Source organism: Dryobates pubescens, chromosome 1, assembly GCF_014839835.1.
Source record: "Dryobates pubescens isolate bDryPub1 chromosome 1, bDryPub1.pri, whole genome shotgun sequence".
Taxonomy (NCBI): Eukaryota; Metazoa; Chordata; class Aves; order Piciformes; family Picidae; genus Dryobates; species Dryobates pubescens.
The window spans coordinates 54,848,285-54,872,646 of NC_071612.1; the positions used below are offsets into that span (position 1 = coordinate 54,848,285).

The 24,362-nt window shown below is 38.1% G+C and overlaps 1 protein-coding gene across 2 annotated transcripts in view; it reads right to left on the reverse strand.

The window, feature by feature from the left end:
- GLRA3 (glycine receptor alpha 3) overlaps window positions 1-24,362 on the reverse strand; it is a 66,732-nt gene that overhangs the window by 21,247 nt on the left and 21,123 nt on the right. For both annotated transcript variants that reach the window (XM_054168935.1, XM_054169000.1), the window contains exons 3-5: window positions 20,664-20,731; window positions 4,057-4,280; window positions 107-189 (exon numbers count right to left, since the gene is read on the reverse strand). In XM_054168935.1, coding sequence (XP_054024910.1) covers window positions 107-189; window positions 4,057-4,280; window positions 20,664-20,731 — 375 coding nt within the window. The remainder of the gene's footprint in view (window positions 1-106; window positions 190-4,056; window positions 4,281-20,663; window positions 20,732-24,362) is intronic.

Here is a 24,362-nt window from a genome sequence, read left to right on the forward strand (position 1 = left end):
CAAAATAGAGAGTTCTTGTACCACTGCAAGTGGTCTTTTTACCTCCTGCTTAGCTATTGTAATCCCTACAGAAGTATTTGTAGGCTAATACATTACGCAAACTTACAGCTTTCCAGCTGCATTATACATGTTTGCACATCCATTGGAAAATTTTTGAGATCCATCGGACAGGACAGTATTAAAGTCAATCTGAAAGAACACAGAAAAATGTTAAAAATAGACCACAAATGTCATAGAACTGCACAGGAAGAATGCATGAAAACACTGGATGCCATTAGACATAGAAGAAAACACTTTTTTTTCATTAGAAAGTTCTCAGAAGGGATGCATATTAGCTGAACCCACTTCACCCCGTGAGCCTAACTTGACAATGGAGGGGGAAAAAAATTACAGACTTTCAGAAAAATACATTCCTCAGCAGTGTTACCTAACTTTACGAGGAACTCTAAAGGCATATTTCTTGAGCTAGGGCAGAATTATTGTACTATTACAAAATATCATATCCTTGACATAAAATTTACCCAGATTTGCAAGAATTTTGTAACAGATGTCAGCTGTAAATCTTAGTGGGAAAGTAATTTATGTGTTATTGGACTAAAATAAGGTGTTTAAATTGCCAGCACAAAGGTTTAGGATAACATTTTCTGATATTGATGGTAGATTGAAACGTGCCTGCAATTTTGAACTGAAGCTGTTTCACGGTAGTCCTGATAACTTCTCTGAAATACTTTGCAACCTATAGGCAAAAGGTTGTTTCTTTGTTTTACACATTATATCGACACAATAGCTTATCTTTAGAGTGCTACTTTTCAGTGGAATGAGAAAGAAGACTATAAGAGGTAAAAACACATTTTTTTTGCCTCCCTGGGCATATCTGGTTATCCATTCATCATTCAGGATCATGACTGCACCTTTCTTCTTGCTGGCAAATAACTTCCATGAAACTTTGCCCCATATTCATTTAGCAGTTCAGCTAACACAATTTGTCCAAAAAGCTGAGGGGGTTAAGTGCAATTCCTTCCATATAAGGCTTTTCTAGAATGGCTGTGGTCTAATCCCCCCCTCCAACTCTTTTAAACATATTCCCCTGATTTTAGCATCAGAACTAAAGGTAAGTGGGCAGTAGGCAGCAAGTATCAATGTATTTTTTTTCTTTTCCATTCTCCAAAGCTTCTTGGTTATTGTAACTTCTGTTTAGCTTGACAGTGATAGCTGCAGAGGAAGAGTCCAAAGGAGGCACTCACACCTATTTTCCTGCTCTTAAAAATGGTCCCAAATGCAAAAATCCAACTAGTAGGCTAGTAACATGGCAGGTCATTTCAGAGAGGATACACCTGGACTTTACTTTGTTCTTCAGTAACTATTTTATTATTTCATGTTACGTACTCATTACACTGGGAGCTGAAACCTACTCATTACTTTCCTGTCTGAATTGTTCCAATGCAAGTAGGGGAGGAGGAAATATTAAAGAATGAAAGGAAAAAGAAAATCTATTGAGCCTTTTTTCTTTTTTTTTTTTTTTTTTTCCCTTTTTACTATCAGCACACAAGTAGCATGTCTCCTCTCAGCAAAAGCTTAACTGACTCAAATCCACATAACTCAACCAGATGCTAATTATGGGATTTTAAGTCTGTTTCAGAAATTGTAATAGTTCTTAATTAAATCATAGCAACCTACTTTCTGCCTCCATAAGAAACACAAAAGCAATCTGGCATCTGCTTTCATCACAGTAATTATGTGATTTTATAGTTTAATGTAATAATATTCCACCTCCCTGCCTCCTATCCCTTCCACCCTAATTTGATGTGACCATGACCTTGGTATGAATTCTACTGAATTTACAATCCAAAATTGTTTCAGTTATGTGATGGTGTCTCTGGTGTACGTATCTTGAGCGAATAGGACAAGGAGGAATAGTTATTTGATTAGAGTGGAGTGACTGCCAATGGCTCTCAGGATGATTCTGTCTGGAGAAAATTGATTTAGCTCTGCTTTCTACTTGGGACTGGAGAAGGAATCCTTTTTACTTGCTTTCCATCTGTTTCTAGTGACAGAATACATGTTGCAATGCTGAAGAATGATTTTGTTCTTCAGCTGGCAGACTAACTTCTGGATCTGAAATGCTTGCAGGAATTTTAACCCAACTGCTTCTCTGTGTAAGCTTGACAAGAGGCTCTACACTTGCACTGGAAGGAGGGAGGAAGGAAACTCCCATGCCACTGATACAACCATGTAAGTCACAAATGTTTTTCTCTTAGTATACACACTGTTTATAGATTCATGTTCAAAAAGGCCAGTTACCTGTTAATGAAGTGTCATGAAAGCATGCAAGGAAAAAGACTTAAGTGGACAAGAGGTGTATTTATATTGGAAAATGTAACATTTTATACAAGTAGGTCACTGTATTAATACCAAATTTATATAATGTCTAATGAGACATTAATATACTTACATCCAATGTATTTCCAATTAGGTGAAGTTGTTGAAGATATTAATGTCTGTATTAATAAAAGGAAAATGGGGAGAAAAGAAGTAGGATAACCAGGTTTTGTCAATACTTATGATTGCTGCTTACAGCTTTTAAAACATTTTTCAAGAGTTTAGTTTCCACTTTTCTCTCCATTTCCAGCTGTAAGTGAACTATTGTTTACATGTTGTGCTTCCTCAAACAAGTCATTTTTCCATGTTGAAGTCTGACTGCAGTACCCAAATAGATGAAAAAGAAATAGCACTAAAGGTCACAGCATGTGAAACTTGTACACAGGCCAACTCTGTTTATAATACTTGAGGATTATTTGCTCTGTGCAATTATCCTAGCTCCTCCAGAGTTAGTATTTGTGGTTTTGTGGCAGATTTAGGCTGATGCCTAGTAAATTTTCCACAGATTTTGAGTAGAAAGTGGTAGAATGTGAGGGGCTTGGAGCACAAGCCCTATGAGGAGACTGAGGGAGCTGGGATTGCTTAGCCTGGAGAGGAGGAGACTCAGGGGTGACGTTATTGCTCTCTACAACTACCTGAAGGGGGGTTGTAGTGAGGCAGAGGTTGGTCTCTTCTCCCAGGCAACCAGTACCAGAACAAGAGGACACAGTCTCAGGCTGCGTCAGGGGAGGTTTAGGCTGGAGGTTAGGAGGAAGTTTTACACAGAGAGAGTGATTGCCCATTGGAATGGGCTGCCCAAGGAGGTGGTGGGGTCGCCGTCGCTGTGGGTGTTCAGGGCGAGGCTTGACAGGATGCTTGGTTCCATGGTTTAGTTGATTAGGTGGTGTTGGATGATAGGTTGGACACGATGATCTTGAAGGTCTCTTCCAACCTGGTTTATTCTATTCTGTTCTGTTCTGTTCTAAATTACCATTGGATATGAAGGGAAAATAATGATAAGGTCTACATAATCTCATCGGTCTGATAACTAACATAAAGTTAGTTGTGTAAGGTAACTTTGTCTCTTCAACTTCCTTACTTTAGGGGATATGAGTTGGTAGCTTTTGCTTAGCTGTTGGTGACCTTGGCTGCATTGCTGTTGTGGCTAAGTACTAACAACTCTCTGCTTTTCTCTTTTCCCTTGTACAGAGGGGAAGAGGGCGGAGAAGGTGAAGCTACTGGTAACCCCCCGGTTTTGTCCAGGGGGGTTCTTGTATTGTCTATAAATTGTGAATACATGTAAACATTGTGCATTTTGTACATATTCATTGCATTTCCTATTTCCAGATTGTAGCTTGCTTGTAAGTAATAGCTGCCTTTGCTTCCATCCCACTGAGCTTGTCTGGCAATTTTATTTTGGGGAGGGTAGTTCTCCAAATTAGCTGGGGGGGGTAATTTCAACCCACCACAGTTTTAAAATAGGAAAGATACTTTTCTTACTGCTTTTACTATGAACATGCCTAGTGAAGGATCATTTTTTATTCTAGTATTAACAATGAAGACTAAATGTTTATTCAAAAATCACTACTTTTGTGATAGTTCCAAATGCCCAGCAACTGAAGATATCTCAGTAATTCTTAGGTATATTTTTGAGCCTCTATCTGAAAAAAGAAAATCAAAATCTGCTTAGAGACTCACCTGATGGAATAAAGTACATTTCCATTTTTGAAGATTCGTAGCAGCTTATTATCTGTTGTAACTTCGTGAAAGTTGGCACCTTTTTCATTGGCAAAAAACAAATCAGGTTTCCAAATTGAATCCAGCATGGATGGATCTAAGTCTAAAGAGTCATCTGGATATTCACTGTACGCGAGGCGTGGATCGTTCCAATTCTGACGGAGAAAGATGTTCACTCGGTAATCCTGAATGAAAGAGAAAACAAACAAAGCTTTATCAAACACAGGGATTTAGCTTTTATTTCATTTCTTAACCATGTAATCCCCTGTCCATCTGTGGATGACAAAAGAATTACTTAGCTGAATGCCAGCATGATACCTATTTGTATTATCAGGAATACAACGGATAAGAAGAGAGATGCATTTTAGGGCAGTCTCATAGAAATCAAGCCTCCACTTATAGTGCATGTAATTCCAGGTAATTCTACCCTCACAGTAGCTTTGTTTTGAAATTAAAATGAGAGAAGCATAAAGAGACTTATTGTTACCTAGCTTCTGGTGGGGACATTTCCACTTTCCTCTCAAGCAGTGAGTTTTCCCTCTAATCCTTACATATTTTAGACCCACAACGTTTTTTGTGCCTCAGTTCCTGATTGAAAATTGTGTGAGCAGTAACTTGCCATACAGATGTCTGAGCAGGACAAGTTCATCCCCTGTTCAAATATGGCAACTATCATGTAAGTCCTTATGGAAAATTAGCTCAGGTACAAGATGAGTCACCTTAATTCCTACAGACAGTCCTGCCTTGATCAAGGGTGCTTTTATGAATAAGACAAGTGGAATGATTCAAGCTTCCGGAAGTCATTTTGGTGTCAGAAACAACGTTGTGTTTTATGACTGGACGCTTTCTTGAAACTTTACCAATCTCACTTTTAAATAAGTGAGTATTTGCACTTCATTACATGAAGAACTAAGACCATTAAGATACTAAGCATAAGCACATAAGTACTATACTTTTGGAAGATATAATATTGGGCTTGAGGTGAGGAGGAAGTTCTTCACAGAGAGTTGTTAGCCATTGGAATGGGCTCTCCAGTGAGGTGGTGGAGTCACCACCCCTTGGGGTGTTCAAAAAGGGATTGGATGTGGCACTTGGTGCCATGGTTTAGTAGTCATGAGGTCTTGGGTGACAGGTTGGATTTGATGTCCTTTGAGGTCTTTTCTAACCTTATTAATTCTATGATTCTGTGATATTCCTCATTTGCATTACTACATTAATGAAAGAAGATAAAAACAGAAACAAAGGCGTGTTAGGTGCAGAGGGGAAATGTAAGTTCATTGTTAGAGCTTACAGGACAATTTTGAATGTAATTGTTAAAATCAATGAAAACTAACTACAAAAAGAGAAAACTTTGAGTCAGAATGGGAAATGAAGTTTTCAAGGCTGAGCAATACAATTGGGTGGTATTTACTAGTGGTTAGAATATGTAGCTAGAGAGCCATTGGTGTAGAAATCAGTATCATATTAATATTTGGTCTTATGAAGCTTGAAACATGCAGTCATATGGTTGTGTGAATCATGCCAACATATATAATAAAGAACAAGAGCATCAGTATATAACATTTACTCATGAGAAGCAGAGGGTCTTTTTATATCTTCAGCATCATGCTGGTTTGATCAATTTAATTAGTCAGCTTGAATTAAGGTAGCCAAATGCTCTAAACATGCTTAACAAACATTTTTTGCTTGACAATCGGAAAATCCTGCATATCATATTAAGCCTCAGTTGAGATTTTATATTCATACAACCTTATAATTTTCCGGACAAAGCCAGTAAGTGGAAAACTACACCTAGAAAATCAAATTATTTCAGACATAAAAAGACTCTCTGGCCAAATGGAATAATATAATATTAAATAACAGGTGGCAGAAGCATAGGATTTGTTACCCATTTGCACTAAATAAAAAAGAAAAAGTTTATTTTGCTAATGTCCCTTTCAGAAAAGGACATCATGGCTAGTGACAATTTTGAGAGCCATACAAATTTTTTAAGAGAAGCTGCTGTTATTTTTCATAATTAGCACCATGGTGCGATGAAACCAGAGCCAGGGATTTGTACTTTACAGATGTAGAAACATACTTATTTTTATAAAATGAGACAAGACTCTTAGACAAGCTTGTGCTTCAGTGTTCACAGAACAGAGCTTTGGGTGTCTTTCAAGCATCAAGAAGACATAATCCCTCTTAAAATACCCTCATTTCTTTGCATTATATGGCAAATACCACGTAGTACCAGTACAGTTCCTGTATACAATCAAAACACCAGGAAGAAGCAGGATGTGGGAGCGGTGGCAGCTCTAATGCCTGCCTCAACATGTGGAATACTTGCACTGAAGGCAGCTATTGCTCCAAACCTGGGGCACTGGGTGTGAATGCTGCCGCTCTCAGGACTTCCTCTGCACTTCAGACAAATGCAATCTTTACCTTTTGATTTGTATAATGTGAAGTATGTCCACTTATTCTACTTTTCTCTACAGAATATGATGAGTTCAAGAATAGGACTACTTAGAAGGTAAAAGGCTTCTCAAGCCAGGTGAAATATGTGTAGTGAAAAGAGGAGACAAAAATAATGGAAGACAAATGAAGGAATATGTTACAGGTTATATGAAGTTATTTTGTATGTCAGTTTGCCTAAATTGTATTGGTTTATATTGTTTCTAACTTATAAGATGAAATCCTAGTTAATTTTTTCAGTGATGCAGCTGAAGCAATTTTTCATTGTTCTCTTCCCTGGAAAGTGACTTAATGTGCTTCTCGTTATGCATCCTTAGTCCTTAATCTATCAAAAGACACATTTGACTGCTGTTGTAAGACAGACAAGTATTCATCATCTCAGTTTATAATTACACATTGTGAGCATAAGGCTTAACTGCTTTAAGCAAGCAGGGTTGTCTGATGCAAACACAGAGACCATAATTAAACTGTGAGAATTGCTTTGTTTTCCTACAATAGGATTACTATTCTCATGTGCTACTTGTCTGGAAGAGTGACTCCCAACTCAAATAGCTCTGTGATGGGGAGGTTCCTTCAGGGGAGAAAGAAATCATCATTTAAGTTGTGGTGACTTCCACAGCCACTTGTGTAACCTCAAGGCTGACATATCTGAACAGCTGCTGTACACTGGTCCTACAAAATGAGGTCACTTTATGGGCCTGCAATTGCACTACTGTCCTTCAAAACCCTTAGCCACAGGGTGAACTTAAGGTGAGGATACTGCTCATCTACTTCATAGGCCTCAGTAATATAAAGTCTGGGAGATCAGCTAATTGGTCTTTGCTCTTCATGCCGAAACCATTGTGAACCCCAGTACCGACATTTGGATTTCCAATTTCCAGCACACAGTGAAACCTAAAATATGTGCAGAATGTTGATTTCTTCTTCATTATGCTGATACAGATAGAGCTATATTCCCATATCATACAGAAGCTAGACTACTTTACAGAAATTTTTGTACAAATCCTTGAGATATTAATTGCCTAACTCTCACTGGTTTCTTCAATGTGTTTTTAATATGCACTGTATGTGGAATCTGTTTGGATCCATGAGACATACAAAAGCAAATATCCAAAATGTGCCCTTTATTTGAACATTGCATACCACCTGCTTCATAATTTTTGAATGCTGTCACCTGAACCAAATAGTCAAATTTTCATGTAAAAATGAATAACCTTCCAGAACACTATCTATTGCACTTCTAAGTACTGTTATAATTTCAATGAATATATCTAAGTGAAATCTAGACTTGTCTCTTGCAAAACATAGTCAAGTGATTTATTTGTTTGATTGATTTATTTGTTCTAGCTCATTGTAAAATGTTAACATGGAAATCTTATGGACTTTCAAAGAATGATGCAAAGAGTGCATTTAAAAGTACTAGGGAAAAAATTCACTCTTGTCAAGAATTTTTTTTTTTAACCTGGTAACTATTGTCCTTTTCAATAAAAGCTGGATATGATCCTTCTTCCTAGGAAGATCTCACATACTGGAAACAGCTGTTCACATAAAGGTTGAAGGAATGAAAATCAGCAGGGTGTCCTGGAGTAAAAGTCAAGGCAGAACTAGAGGGAACTACTAGAATCATGAAGGCTACAGGAGGGTTTTTTTAATTAAGCAAATGTTCCAAGGTAGAGGAATATCTATCAGGAATAGTAAGATCCAAGGTAATTCTGGCCTAAAAATGTAACCAATGACTTTTAAGACATTACAAAGTAGAATTTTCTAACTATAGAGGGCTATTTGTTTTATTGAATTTGATTATTACCCCACAGGGAACAAGACTATTGGTCATACAGTTGTCCGAGTCTATTATCACTCTTCACTACTCTCACCCTCTCCAAAGAAACCAAAACACCAACCAACCAACCAACCAAAAAAACCCCACACCACCAAAACCACAAAAAAGCCCACAAAAAACCCCAACCCTTCCCCTCAAAAAACCCCCAACCGCTCCCCACCCCCCAAAACCCAGGTGCTGAGTTATCAGGTATCTAGTTGCTAGTGAAATGGCAACACCCACCATGCACCAACCTAAAAAGGATTGTTGTAGAGCATGTGTCACTTTAGTTTACATTTTGTTTCTTTGCTCTACAAAATATTATGGTTATCTTATGCATTTTATCTTCAATATACTTTGCCTACTTAACCTGGATGTAACTTGTTAAAGACGGTTATTAAAATCCTTGAACAATTTTACCTTTAATGTTTTATGTAATATTATGGGGGGGGGGGGGGAAGAGACCAAAAACCAAGCAGAAAATAGTTGTTCTCTGAATCAGATGAGTGCTGCATAATCCCGTATAGTACTAAACCTGCTATTGCTACTATTGCTATAGAATCATAGAAGGATAGTGTGGTAGGTTGAGAGAGGGCTTAGCTCTCTCTCCTCCACAGAGTAAGAAACCACAGCTAACCCAGTCGAAGTGCCAAGCTATATATTTACAAGCATATATGGAAAGCAGGTTATATATAACACAATATATACAGGTATTTACAATATATACACAGAAATATACAGCAAAGAGAAATAACACAGCAAAAATCCCTCCCCAGGGAGGGATCCCCTCCTTGGAACCCCCTCTCTCCCCCCCTACCTCCCTTTTTCCCCAAAAAGGGGATAGAGAGAAAGAAAGGCAAGTTACTAAGGAAAAGAGTTGTTAGTAAGCTTCAAAAGCCCATGCAGGATTACTGTTTGCTTATCTGAAGGCCAACTCCAGCAGTTCGCAGAGAGAGCAGGCAGGGAGAACAGGCTGAAACACCAAACTCCCCCAACTCCCAAACCGAACTGAACTGAGGAAAAAAAAAATTCCAACTGCTCCACAATCTAAAGTTGCATTTTGTCTATCCACCAGTGAAATTCATTTAGAATATCAGAATGTTTTGGTTCTAGTACTGAAAACATTTAGCCAGTGTGTTTCAGCACTGTTTGTTCTTAAAGGCACAGCCTCAAACGGTCACAGATAGAATGGTTCGAGTTGGAAATGACCTTTAAGATCATCTATTTCCAGCCCACCGGTGGGGGGTAGGGACACCTTCTAGTAGACCAGGCTGCTCAAGTGGAACAGCAGTAAAGACAATACTAACTTCTTCCCCCAACCCCCCACTTTCTAGGGTATGTTTTCCCCTTGTAACATACTTTCCTGGTTACCACAGCTAGAATTAATTGTGGTGTTTTTTTCTTCTTTAGGAAAACATCAGAGAAAATTTCTCAAAATGAAGAATCATTTGGAGTTTTGTTATATTAATACAAAGGTAGTATCATGCAGGGCTTTGATGATTACAAGCTGTCATAGTTGTCTTCTTTCTCAGGTTTGCTTCCTCATTCTCACTGCTGTGCCTGAAAAGCTATTCCTGCAATATATAACACATTAATTTTTACTGCTCAGGTTTTCTGAAGTTATCTCAGTCTCTGAAAAACCTGCAATTTGAGATACTTTTTTGGCAGTGGGTAAAACTAAGGATAATTTTACTGTTATCATGCTGGAATAAGAGTTCTGCCTTAAGTTAATTGGCTAAGCACTTCATTGGTGATTAGGATGTCTACATTTGAGCCTTTGCAAGCTGAGGATGAGCAGTAAGGCCTGTTTGGTTCCTGGATAAAAGTTCTAATCCTAGGCTAGTTTGAAAATGGGGGGTACTCTTACCCCCTCCATTAAGCAGAACAGGCCAGATGGTTTGGGGATTTGAGTGAGGGCTAACTTCCCTCTGATTTCAGCAAGCTTTAGGAAATTACTTGAGCTATTCAGAAAAGATCGATGGATTTTGGATGAAGAGCTCTCTTTGTCCATGGATGTATAAAATGCTTTTTAAAAAAATCAATATTTTTCATATTTCAGAGGTTATTTGGGTTTGTTTGCTTTTGTTTTCCTCATGCTTCTGAACTGCTAAGTGTCTGGGTGGGTGCCCTGTGAAGTTTTGTAAAAGCTGTACTTTTTGTCAATTTTGCCTAATTCTGTTGCAGTTTCAATCCAATGACTGCCTAGCAATACTCATTTGAAGTCAATGGAACTAGAACTTACTTGGCAAATTCAGCAAATAAGCATATACAATACTTTGTGCACCAAATGCTATTCCTAGGTGAGTAAACTGCTTTGGTGCCCTTGGATTCTGAAGTGATATGGCCTCTGTTAATGTTCTTCCTGGGACAGATGAACATCACTTGCCATCTTTTTCTCTAGGCTCAGTAACATTTCAGCATCACTGCTAAAGGTTTGGAGGAGGAGCACTTTTCTGTAACTATTCCAGTTCAATCTTTTCCATACTGAAAGTATAGAGTCACTTATAGGATGCTTATTAGTAAAGAAGTATCAGCCTTTGTCATTCAACCCATACCTAAAAGAAGAGGAACGCAGTCAGTAGTTTCTGTAAAGACTTCTTTATTTGTAACTTCTGACTTGCTTCTCTTTATTACAAAACATTCAAAATCAATCTACTTATTTTCCATAGGTTTCAGGATAGAAAGATTGCAAAATGAAAATGTTTAGTTAATTTTAGTGTGGAGGGGTTTTTTTTTGGTTGTTTTTATTTACTTATTTTCTTGTTTATTATCTGTAACGTCTGGATTTAATTTTCTATGCTCAGAAATAGTTGTCATATCAAAAGTCAAAGGTAGTGAATATATAGGCTGTTTGTTCTTAAAATAATAAAACATAGTACTGATATACTATTATACCGGTATAATAATGTTTGTTGCAGCTCTTAATGCATATTACAGAATATTTATTACTTGATGACTGAATATACTAATTCCATTCTTAATGGAAGCTATGTGTTCCCAACTCCTGATGCATCACACAAAAATGACACATTGCAACTTGTTCAATGTAATTGCTTTTTTTTGTTGTTGTTAAGCTTCAGATCAGGGGCTTTTAAAATGTTTGCACTTTCAAGCAGAGGTATAAGGGATTAGATGAAAATGGACATGAAAATTACATGCACAAACATCATCCACTAATCCTCTGTCTTCACTGATCTTTGCAATATTCTCAGCTGACAAAAGATTCTGTTCTTTTTTTCGGCAGGAAGATAATGTGTCCCTGAAGATGTTTTTGCTCTAACAGCAGAAGGCATTTCTTGCTAAGTGAAGAGCTGAGTTTCTCTGAGATTATTCATTTGTTCAGATGAATTTTTGGTGCTATATATTACATATTGCTATTAATACATTTTATTGGTTAGCACCTAGAATATGACTGGTTTCAGTGAGTGACTGGATGGGCTAATAGAGGAAATCTTTATTGAAAACATATTTGACATCATCTGTTTCATCTACTCAAGGGAATATAATGCAATTAGATCAAATAGGAATTTGGGAATTCCAGACTAACTTTTGCCTCAGATTTTCTTGTGTAGGTAGGTAAATACAACATTGTTTAGAATAGAGTAAATAGAGTAAAATAAAAAATAAGCCAGAATTAGCCCAAGTCCAGAAGCAGGGCCTGCTAACTCCAGCAGCTTAAGCAACTGCTAAAATGGGCTACGAAAAGGGATGAATGTCTAACTTTAAACAAACTTCACTAGGTATGAGTTGCTTTTAAATTTATTGATAGGTATGAAGCACACCGAGATGTCTGTCAGGAAAATTGTGTTGTTGTAGAGGTTGTACACTGATGCCATACCGACACAGAAAAGCTACTGTGCATTTGAACTGTTCCAGTACTAAGGAGAAAGGGAACAATCTATATGTCCACACAAAGATATCTAGTCACATTTTAAAAGCCTTATGATATTCTGCCTTTTGGCTGGTAGTTCAAAAAGATGCACATCTCCTTCAATCCTGTATGTCTACCAGCCTACAAAACTCATGGCTCAGGAATTATTAAATCAGTATCTAAATACACTAAATACACTTAGGCAACTAAAAACTTGAGCAGACACAAACTCCATTCAGTATCCACTTGCTAACCTGCTCCTTTCATGAAGAAATTAACTTTGTGAACCAATGCATGTGTACCTAGATGAGTAGCAAGACAGAAAGAAATGTCAAGTTAATGGGCTTCCACTAGGTAGATGATGAAGAGGGTGGAATTAGAGGGTACTCAGTGAAAAACCAATCCTAACCTTATTTTGGTAGAATAGAATAGAATAGACCAGGTTGGAAGAGACTTCCAAGATCATTGTTTCCAACCTATCATCCAACACCACCTAATCAACTAAACCATGCAACCAAGCATCCTGTCAAGCCTCGCCCTGAACACCCCCAGTGACGGTGACCCCACCACCTCCTCAGGTAGCCCATTCCAGTGGGCAATCACTCTCTCTGTGTAAAACTTCCTCCTAACCTCCAGCCTAAACCTCCCCTGACGCAGCCTGAGACTGTGTCCTCTAATACCCATCTCAAATACCCATAGTATGTAATATGACAGTGATACCAGAACAGTAGTCACAGGCACAGACATGAAACATTTTCTCTACATTTTGCTAAGCTGGAAAACAATCTTATTACACTATAAAGTCAGGATAAATATCTAAAAACTGCAGTAAAATTATCCAAAATGAATGAGACTTAATTGTGTAAAGTACAAACATATACTTTCAAAAGGAATGAGTTCATTTATTATATCTTATATAAAATATATATTCTTTTCAAGGCATGCAAATGATGTATTTTATATGTTCAGTTTTCTGAAACTATAGAGTAGCCAGTTTCATAACAATCACAACAACAAGGAAAAATATATTGCAAAACAGGGAACTAAGAAAGACTATGTAGCGACGTCAAACGTTTAATGTTCTATCTGTTCAACTATCCTTTCAATACTACTATGAATTAAGCAGCTAAACCTTCATTCAATTTAAATCTATAAAAGAAGACAGAGTAACTAAAAATGCTTGTGAGAGATCAGGCATTGTAACACAATGTTTATGAATGGAAAGAGACTAGAAATTTTCTTTAATCTTCTTATGCCAATAAATTAGCTTACATGTGTTCCTACACAGTTAGCTTTTGGAAACCTATTTACTGAAGAAGAAATCTAGTGACTAAATGATCAGACAGCATTAAAAAAAAAGGGGGGGGGGGCAATAAAAAGCTTATTTTTTCAAGCAAGGGAATAAATTCATATTCTTCATAAGTGCTTTTGAAGATTTTTCATTATTATTTATCATTAAAAATAGGTAAAGAAGAGATAATGAATGCACATTTTCTCAGTTACTTGTATTCAATGTATTTGGTTTTAGTTCACCTTCAATATCTTCCTAATTGTGATAAGACATGCCCTGAGCAAGTTTGGGGTTTGATTATTATTTTTTTTCTTTTCATAAAGGCCTACAAGCTGGGACCTTTCCAAACTGCAGAGAAGGCTGCAGGTAGAGGGAGTTGGTGTTTGTTGGCTTCACTGTGTCGATTGCCCTGCATGAAGCTCACGAATATCAAAAGGATGGGTGTCAAGAGGATGGAGCCAGTCTCTTCCCAGTGGTGCCCAGTGATAGGACAAGGGGCAATGGGCACAAACTGGAATGCAGTAAGTTCCACCTAAACATAAGGAAAAACTTCTTTACTTTGAGGGGGACAGAACACTGGAACAGGCTGCCCTGAAAGATGGTGGAGCCGCCTTCTCTCTAGATCTTCAAAGCCAGCCTGGATGTGATCCTGTGCAACCTGCTCTAAGTGAACCTGCTTTAGCAGGATGGAGTTGGACTAGATCTCCAGAAATCTGTTCTAAGCCCTAACATTCTGTGATTCTGTGTTGAGAAAATAAAAGCCTCTTCAAGCTGCTCTTGAGACAGAAGCAGAGAACTTGTGAGCTGGGTTTACCTGAAATTTGGAAAGAAGAGGGAGGATGACAATGTGTAGACCCCTGTCTAGAGGTACGTGTTCGGTAAATCCAGCATGTGGATCTCCCTGGGTAAGATGATGAATATAGATGAAGAAAGAAAAGTGCTTTGGCAGTGAACAAAGGTACAGAATCCATTTTCTGTGCTGTAGGAGATGACTGGGCCTGCTGAGAAAGTGAGGCAGATTCTGGAGTCAAAAGAGTTATTTTGTGCTGTTGAAGAAATCAAAGTGCCTCAGATATGGTGAGCTCTGATGTTGTATACATTTGTACTAAAATATAGAAGGATTTGGAGGGGAGTTGGGGAACATCTGGCACCATCTTTACAATGCCAGCAATGACACAGGGCGGGGCATGTTAGTAAAAACTACATTTTCAGCCCACACCTTCCTGTAACTGTATTGGCTTTTAAAGAAAACAAAAGGCTGAATTGTGGTCTCACCATACTTGTTCTACCAGCTCTTAATCACCGTATTTGATAGCACGCTGCATATTATCTTTGGAAAAGGAAAAATGCTGTGCAGTAAACAGCTCTTTTGATAAATGATATGATTTTACTTTAGAAAGTATTATAATATGGTTTCAACTTTTTTTTTTTTTAAATATGATTTAGGATATATCTTTGCAGTACAGGTGTGATGCATAAAAAGTCTGAGGACACAGCTCTTCATGCTGAATGATTACTTTGGCTATTGTAATTAAAAATGCACACCCAGAGTGCATGAAGCATTCAGAATAGAATGAAGACATGAGAGCACAACTGAATCGTTAAATGATGCCAAAATAAGTCAAACTGATTCAAGGAAAGAATTTAAAAATTAATGCCTTATTTAAAGTGTTCATACTGGAGAATTTTTTCAGCACATGTTTCCTGGATTCAAGAACATACAATGAAATAGTTATTTTATTCTAAGCTTCCATTTTTCTTTCTTTCTTTCTTTTTGTTTTTAATCTCCTGTTCTTCAAGATTTCTAAATCCTTACTTGGCTAGAAGATGAGTGTGAAATCCTTACTTTGTGAATGCTGTTGAAAGAGATACAAATCAGGTATTGCCATTCAGCTTAACAGTGTGTGAAGATTTGCAAGGCCTGACTTTAAGTCACGCTGCTGATGAAATTTTGTTTAAGGGAGGTTTTTATGTTGTGATTTACTTTTTCTCTACCTCCTCAGAGCATATATGATATACATTAGGTTCTTCATAGGATCACATAAAATTACTTAGGTTCAACTAGAATCACATATTCCATGCAAGAAGTAGCACAGCATTTCCTCACTGTGAACCATCTTGCTTGTCTTTTGAGACAAAGAAATTGAATATGAAATAACTGTAATAGGTTGAACGATGTGTGTTTAAAACAAAACACACACAAAAAAACCTCCACCAAAAAAATCCTGACCAAAGAAACACAACAAACAAAAAACCCCACCAAACCTCCAACCAAGCAAACACAATAAACCCAACCCAAAAACTTAACAATGAAAAAAAAAAAATTAAGCAGTTTACAGAGTTTCAAGCTGTAAACCAAATTAAGGTCCCTTTTTTATTTGGTTTGACCATCTCTCCTGATTGGTTAGACCAGGTGTATGAGTTTAAGAATCAGAGTCACAGAATGTTAAGGGTTGGAAGGGACCTCAAAAGATCATCTAGTCCAAATCCCCTGCTAGAGCAGGACCACCTAGAGCAGGTCACACAGGAATGCATCCAGGCGTATACGGGAATTAAGCATGTGCAAATTAGAACACACTTGCCTGAAAGCTACTTCCTGCTGCACACTTACTTCGCACTGCACGCTGAGCAACTCCTCTTTCTTACTGAGAACCCTGAAGTCCGGTAATGCAAAGTCGGCACTGGGCTACTTTGTAGCCATCCTGCTTGCTTTGTTTTTTGAACATATTTCTGTTTACTGCGTTATACAAAACCGAGGCAGCAGAGGGAGCTCAAAGATTTTAACAATCAGTGGAAGAATAGCGAAGGAGAGACCGGAAGGAGAGAAACTGACAGTGCTAGGTGCAATTGCAACGACAGGCAAGAACGTGTCTTCCTGCACTCAGACCCCTTTAGAGCTCATTATTCTGATTATTATTGGATATCAGCGAGACTTCAAGGCACTACTTAGTGGCCAGGTTTTATTCTGCACTAGCTGATTACTTAAGCTCTTTTGTTTACTGCTTGAAAACATAATTTATCAAGAATATAGAAAACCTTTTTGAGACTAATAAATTGTTCTAGTGAGTCATTCTATGCACAAAAAGAAACTGAATGTTAAGATATAACTACCTGAATTTTAAGGACTACATTAAATAAAATTGGTAAAATAATGATAACTGGACTACATTAAATAAAACTAGTAAAATAATGATAACTGGTAAAATGCTGAACTGCAGTAAATGAATTTGTTCCATAATGCAGAAATTCAGCTTGCAAAATAATGGAAGATTCTTTTGAATTAAATTACAATATAGAAAGATTTTAATGTTTTTTAAGAAGATGTTCATCTTCAGCATTCAGGAGAAGTAAAACTAATAAAATACACAATGAAAAGTCCTATCTACACAAAAGCATTTGTTCTTCTGCAAAGGAGGATTTGAGTCTCTGAGATGTCAACAGCTGCAGACCAGAAACAAAAGTCTGTTTTGGACTGTACCAATGAACAGATTATAAACACCATACCAGTATCACGAAGGCAGCACTTGTCCTAAGGCCACAGTTGTGCTTAATGATCCAGTTTGTGAATACATATAATTGACAGAACAAAAGCCCCTTTGGTTCTGACCAGATTTGGTCTTTTCTATAACATACTACGTGGAAACACTTGTTACAGATCAGGTTGTAGTCTGTCTCAACTATTTTAATTTGCTTTCAAGGCAACAAGGAACAGAATGTAACTTCACTATAAAATCAAAGTATTGAACTGGCTTACTAAATTGCACTGGAAGGAAACGTTTTTACTTCTCACACTTGAGATGTGAACCCAGACACCCTCTTTCTAAATTCAGGACTTTTTTTAAGTGGTAGCAACTTCAGTTTTCTAATATTCTTTTTATAGTGATCTAATTGCCCTTTACTCACCCTGTGGTCTGCCTTCTGCTTTGCACCAGATTCACAAAGCTTGCCATCAAAAAGTAGCTGTGGAGCACTATTCTAATCATGTGGGTATTGCTTAATCCTCTGATAGAACCTGAATAAATCCCCTGGGATGCCATGTCAATCTGTTTAGGATTTGCAATCTGGCAAAGCACCCAAATGCAAATGAAAGTAATTTTCTACCTGAAAAACAAATAATCTGCCTTTCTCAGTAACCTCTACCACTGTGTTCCAAGGTAGATGAGGCAGCTGTGAATATCAGTTTGGAGAGAGGGGTAATAAGTATTTGACTTTATGATTTTCCTAGCTACATCGCCTTGGCTATATTCAAAAGTCTGGCTTTAGCTCTTACCTGCAACTCAGAATGGTGACTTTTGCCTTCATCTTTCTTTATTTGCTATATTTTGACCTTATAACTCCCTTCATACCTCTGTATTTTCTCAGTTCTGCCTTTACCTATATGTTTTAACTTTCTCAGTCCCCAAATTACTGCATAACAGTTTCCAAAAGTGCTTATTTGCCTTATATAAAAATATGTAATGCACTTGTATGGAGAAAGAATGCCTGAAAACTATAGGCCAGTCTTATCACTGTGCCTGGCAAGATTATGGAGCAGATCCTTCTGAAGGCTTTGCTAAGGCATATGGAAAATGAAGATGAGGTGCTTGTTGGTAACCAACATGACATCATCAAGGGCAGACATGCCTGATGAACTTAGTGACTTTCTATGATGGAGTTACAGCATCAGTTGATACAGAAATAGCAAATGATGTCATCTACGTGACACTCTGCTGCATGACATCCTGGCCACCAAATTGGAAAAGTATGGATTTGAAGGGTAGACCACTCACTGGATAAGGAACTGGCTGGATGGCCACATTCAGAGAGTTGAGATCAATGGCGCAGCGTCCAAATGGAAACCAGTGACAAGTAGCATGGCTCAGGGGTTGGTACTGGGACCGCTTTGCAGCAGTATGGAACAGTGGGATTCAGGGCACCCTTAGCAAGTTTGCAGATGATTCCAAGCTCTATGGTCCAGCTGACACACTGGAGGGAAGGGATGCCATCCAGAGGGACTTGGACATGGCTGAGAGGTGGGCCCAAGCCAATTTAATGAAATTCTACAGGGTCAAGTGCAAGGTCCTACACCTGTGTTGGTACAATCCAAAGCACAAATACAGGCCGGTCAAGGAGTGGCTCAGGAGCAGCCTCAAGGAGAAGGACTTGGGGAATGTCAGTTGATGAAAAACTCAACATGAGCTGGCAATGTGCACTTGCAGCCCGGAGCGTCAATCATATTCTGGTCTGTATCAAAAGAAGTGTAACCAGTGTTCAGCCTGGAGAAAAGATGACTTCAAGGAGACCTTACAGTGGCCTTCCAGTACCTGAAGGGGGCCTACAAGAAAGCTAGGAAGGTACTTTTTGCAAGGCCTTGTAGTGATATACTGAGAGAGAATGCAATGAAGATCAAAGAGGGCAGATTTAGACTGGATATTAAGAAGAAATTCTTTACAGTGAGTATGGTGAGACACTGGAGGTTGTGGATGCCCCCTCCCTGTAGGTGTTCAAAGCCAGGATGGATGAGACCTTGAACAAGCCAGTCTAGTTCGAAGTGTCCCTGCCCATGGCAGAAGGGTTAGCACTAGATGCTCTTTAAGGTTCCTTCCAATGCAAACCTTTTTACGAATCTATGAATATCCTTTCTTTCCACAAATTTTAATGAGTAAACCTGTGCTCCAAGTTATTACTCTGTTTCACCTGTTAAATAAGATTACCCAAGTTATTTCCGTTCATTCACAGTTCAATATCTGGTTTTACTGTCTTTAGACTCTATCTGCTTATCTTCTTAAAATTTACAGCCTTTTTGTACTCAACCTTCTGCCTTTCTTTAACATACAAACTGTAAGTAGATATACAGAATGTATGTGATCGACTTGTTTACCCCACGTTAAGAATTTGTAATGAAATCTTACATACCAGATCACTGTTTTAGTTATTCTCTCTGTGCAATAGGTCTATGGAAGAAGGAATTTAAAAATAAAGCATACATCCCCATATGCACTGTATATACCAAAATTATAAAATAAATATTAACAAAATAACTTCATGAATTGAGATTTTTTAGGTTGGAAAGTTTGAACACCATAGAAACAAATTAATTAAAAATGAGTTCACTACAACTGTCAGATAAAACTTATGGAGATATTAAAAAAACAACCCAACCATTGGCTTTACTTTTACTTGTGCGATGGATGGTATAATGACAGATTTTCTGTTAGGAAAAAAAACCCAACCACAGAATCACAGAATCACCTAGGCTGGAAGAGACCTCAAAGATCATCAAGTCCAACCTGTCAACACAGACCTCATGACTAAACCATGGCACTAAGTGCCACATCCAATCCTCTCTTGAACACCTCCAGGGGTGGTGACTCCACCACCTCCCTGGGCAGCCCATTCCAATGGCTAACGACTATCTCAGTGAAGAACTTTCTCCTCACCTCGAGCCTAAACTTCCCCTGGAGCAGCTTGAGACTGTCCTCTTGTTCTGATGCTGGTTGCATGGGAGAAGAGACCAACCCCCTCCTGGCTACAACCACCATTCAGGTAGTTGTAGATGTCAATAAGGTCTCCCCTGAGCCTCTTCTTCTCCAGGCTAAACAGTCCCAGCTCCCTCAGCCTCTCCTCGTAGGGCTTGTGCTTGAGGCCTCTCCCCAGCCTCGTTGCCCTTCTCTGGACACGTTCAAGTGTCTCAATGTCCTTCTTAAACTGAGGGGCCCAGAACTGGACACAGTACTCAAGGTGTGGCCTAAACAGTGCAGAGTACAGGGGCACAATGACTTCCCTACTCCTGCTGGCCACACTATTCTTGATGCAGGCCAGGATGCCATTGGCCGCCTTGGCCACCTGGGCACACTGCTGGCTCATGTTTAGGCAGCTGTCAGTCAGCACTCCCAGGTCCCTCTCTGTTTGGCAGCTCTCCAGCCACTCTGACCCCAGCCTGTAGCTCTGCATGGGGTTGTTGTGGCTAACCAATCAACCAACCAACCAAAAAAAAACCACCAAGCAATTGCTAAAGTAAGTGTTCTCATTTTCTGTTCTCAGATGTAGGTTTCCTTCTTTAGCTTCCTGTGAAGAGAAGCCTCACTAGGATTTAAGCCCATTGATCATATTTAACTCAAACTTTAAACATTTTTTGAGGTAAAATATCTTACCATGGTTGTCTCTGCAATGGATCCAAAGCTGTTTATAAATATGTTGCATGTGACATTAACTGGAGGGCCTGCAAAAGAGAAAAAAAAAACCCAGTCCTTGTTCCAAAATCATTGCTTATGCAGTGACTATAAAATACAAACCATTATGAAACAATGTTTATTTATTTAAGAAGAAATAAGTCTACATTCACGTCTTATTTAATGCAAAATTAAATTGAAGGTTTTGTAATAATTTTCCTTTTGATTTTTCTCTAAGTTACACTGCTTGACTGGCCACTTCTTGCAATAAAAGAGAAAGTTTGGTATGAAACTGTGCAGATTATTCTATACAAAATAATCAAACTTCCATCTGAAATAAGTAGTAAAAAGCATTTTTATGTGTTTCAGTGAGAACTGTATGCCATTTGTTACAACACTTAGAGATGAAAGTCACCTTTTTCACTCTAAGCAGCTGCTCTCTTTCATGTTATCTGTCATCACTGGTTACAGAAAAATATTGCTGCTCTTATCGCCACTGCTTGCAGGAAAAATGTGGATAAGAAACAAATTACTTAGATTCTATTCTTATTTCTCTTAAATCCACAAAAAGGTTAAGGATCTATTTAAACTGAATTTTCTGTTACCACAGGCCTTCAATCAACTGTTGTTCTGTCTTATCTTGCAATTTTGAAGCATCAGTAGTGTCAGGGCAGTCATGATGATAACTGAACAATGATTTGTCTCTTCATGGAGAAGGTTTTAAATTATTTCTCTGAACGTTTCTGTAAAAATGACATTGTGATAGAGCATGTGAATTGCTCCATTATTTCTTATCAACTTTATTCTCTGTACAATGGAAAGAAGATTTATTTCCATCACAAGGTCTTTCTGTCACTCTCCCGCACCTTGATATTTTTGTATCAATAACCCAGTTCAGCACTGGAGGTCTTTTAGCAGTGCAAAGCAGTCACTAATAATGAAAGATCTATACAGGGAATTTGAGTGCTAGTCTTATGAACCCTTATGCAATTATTTCTTTTCTAGGATTGCTGAAGTTAGAAGTTGTCTGCTTCTGCTCATGCTTTGCAGCTAGCAAATCTAAAGTGACCAATGTACACAAAGAATCTGAACATCCATTAAAAAGCAGGATGCAACTTGGAACATCCAATTTTCTTTCCTCAAGGCAATCATTATTTTGATGTACTTTATGGCAATTTGGGGAAAAAATCACTGTGTGTTCTTCAATCATTAATAATACACAAGACTACACTTATGGAGCAGAATTCTCAGGTAAGGAGGCATCACTCTGCAGTTACTTTGACAGTGTTTTCACTTTGATACTTGGTTACTTATTTAGAGCTGTTGAGCATATCCAGTGTATCTGTACTTAGAATTCAGTAAATTTTGTCATTGACAACTCCTGAAAATGATCAAGAAAAAAAAAAACACAACAAAACAAAACCCCCAAAAAACAGAGTGACAAAAAAAAAGGCAGAGTCACTAAAAACTGTCCAAGAGAGTACTATGCTTCCTGGACATGTTAGATAATTTGTTTGCAAGGCAGCTTTCCTGACAAAAACTTCCCTGTTGTAATATTTGTCATCATTTCCACTTCGGTATGATGTTACCTTGTTGAACATAGTCCTACACTTCAAATTTTAAGTTCAATTTATCCAAAAACGTTAGCTGCTTTTATGAAGAAAAAGCTCTAAATCACCACAATGCTGATGCTTAATTTCAAAAGCAGCATTGCAGGAATATAGTTAACAGCTAGTTGAAAGGAACATAAAAGGAGAAGATAAAAGCAGATTGTAAATGGTGGAAAGATTACTTAAAGATAGTGTAAAGAGTAAAAATGAACTTTGCAAAACGTGGTCAAAAAGAAGCACACATGAACAGGAAACCACAGGGAATGCAAACCACAAGAACGCTGAACATACATTAAATACAGGAATAATAATAATTAAACAACAACAACCACCACACCAAACAAAAAAATCCCACAAACAAAAAACCCCAAACTGGAACTCACTAGAGACAGGAACACTAACAATGATAACTATCTGTAAGGTGTTAAGAACAGAATCTTGCCAAGATCTGGAAAGTGAAGGTAGGAGAAGATTATTAAGATATAAAAGTATCCATGAAAGATAAGAAGCTCAGAGCAGAAAAATTAAATGGAGGCTTTGTGTTTCTAGTTGCTAGCTGTGTCAAATACTGGAGCCATTCTGATGGAAGAATGTATGAGGACTTTAGAAGACATTTCAGGCAAAGCAAATAGGAGCAAACTGACGGACTGAGGTTCAATCAAGCCATACCTTATAAAAATCTTTGCAAAACTGTGGAAATAGGAATCACTGAGTCAGTTATCACATGTCAGTTTTGGTATCAGTGGAAATGGCTACCTTGTCCAGCAAGTATAAGTTTAATTAAAAAAAGAAAAACGGGCTTGAGGTACGATGGTGGATAATACTGATGATCAACTCTATCCCTGTGAACCTTACCTCTGTACCCACCAGACTGGTAGAAATTATAAGAATTGTTATGATTACAAGATATGGGTGAATATTATGGACCCTGATGGGATGAGCTAATGTGTTGAGGGAGCTGGTAGATGCTATTGCTAAGCCACTATCCATCATCTTCGACAGGTCATGGAAAACAGAATGGGTGCCTGAGGACTGGAGGAAAGCCAGTGTCACTTTAGTCTTCCAAAAGGGTAAGAAGGAGGACTCATAAAACTACAGGCCAGTCAGCCTCACATCTATCCCTGCAGGGGTCATGGAACAGCTCATTCTGGAGGCCATCTCTAAGCATGCAGAAAAGAAAGTTATCATGAGTGGGCAACATGGATTAACCACAGAGATAAATCATGCTTGACCAATTTGATAGCCTTCTATGATGGCATGAGTGGCTGGATAGATAAGAGGAGAGCAATGGATGATTTTTTTACCTCAGCTTCAGCACTGTCTCCCACATGATCCTCATAGGGAAGCTTAAGAAATGTGAGTTAGATGAGAGGACAGTGAGGTGGACTAATGAGAGGGTTGTGATCAATGGCAGAGAGTCTAGAACATCCCCAGTGTTCTCCATGGGTCAGTACTGGGTCCAGTCTTGTTGACTATAATCATCAATGACCTCAAAGAAGGAACAGAGTGTACCTTCAGAAAGTTTACTGATGATACAAAACTGGGTGGAGTGACTGTGCAGTGAGATTTGGACAGGACAGAGTATTGGGTGGGGAGATACCTAACGAAGATCAACAAGGGGAAGTGATTACTTTTGCTGAACATGTTTCAGATCTACTGCAGCTCTCTCTGAAAGAGCTGATGAGTATGTGGACAAAGGCAATCTATAACTTAAATATTAATTTAAATATATAATTAACTGAAATAGTTTATTTGGAGTCTCAAAAACTTTTCAACATGATCTTGTCAAAGGCTTTTTAAGGTTGTTAGAAGTGAGAGACAGTCCTTAAAGGCCTTTTGCTTTAAAGTTTTTTTAACATTAGGCATAAATAGCAAATTTTCAAAGTATGAGGTGATTGCTGGTAAGGCACTCCATGGATTTGCACTGAATCTTTGTAGTAGGAGAAGCACCTTGGTATACGCTTGATGTACTGAAAATAAAAATATTTTGTAACTGGAACAAAAATTTTTATAAGAGATCTTAATTTTATGCTTTATCCTATACCAAAAATATTACAGTCCATCTTCTCTA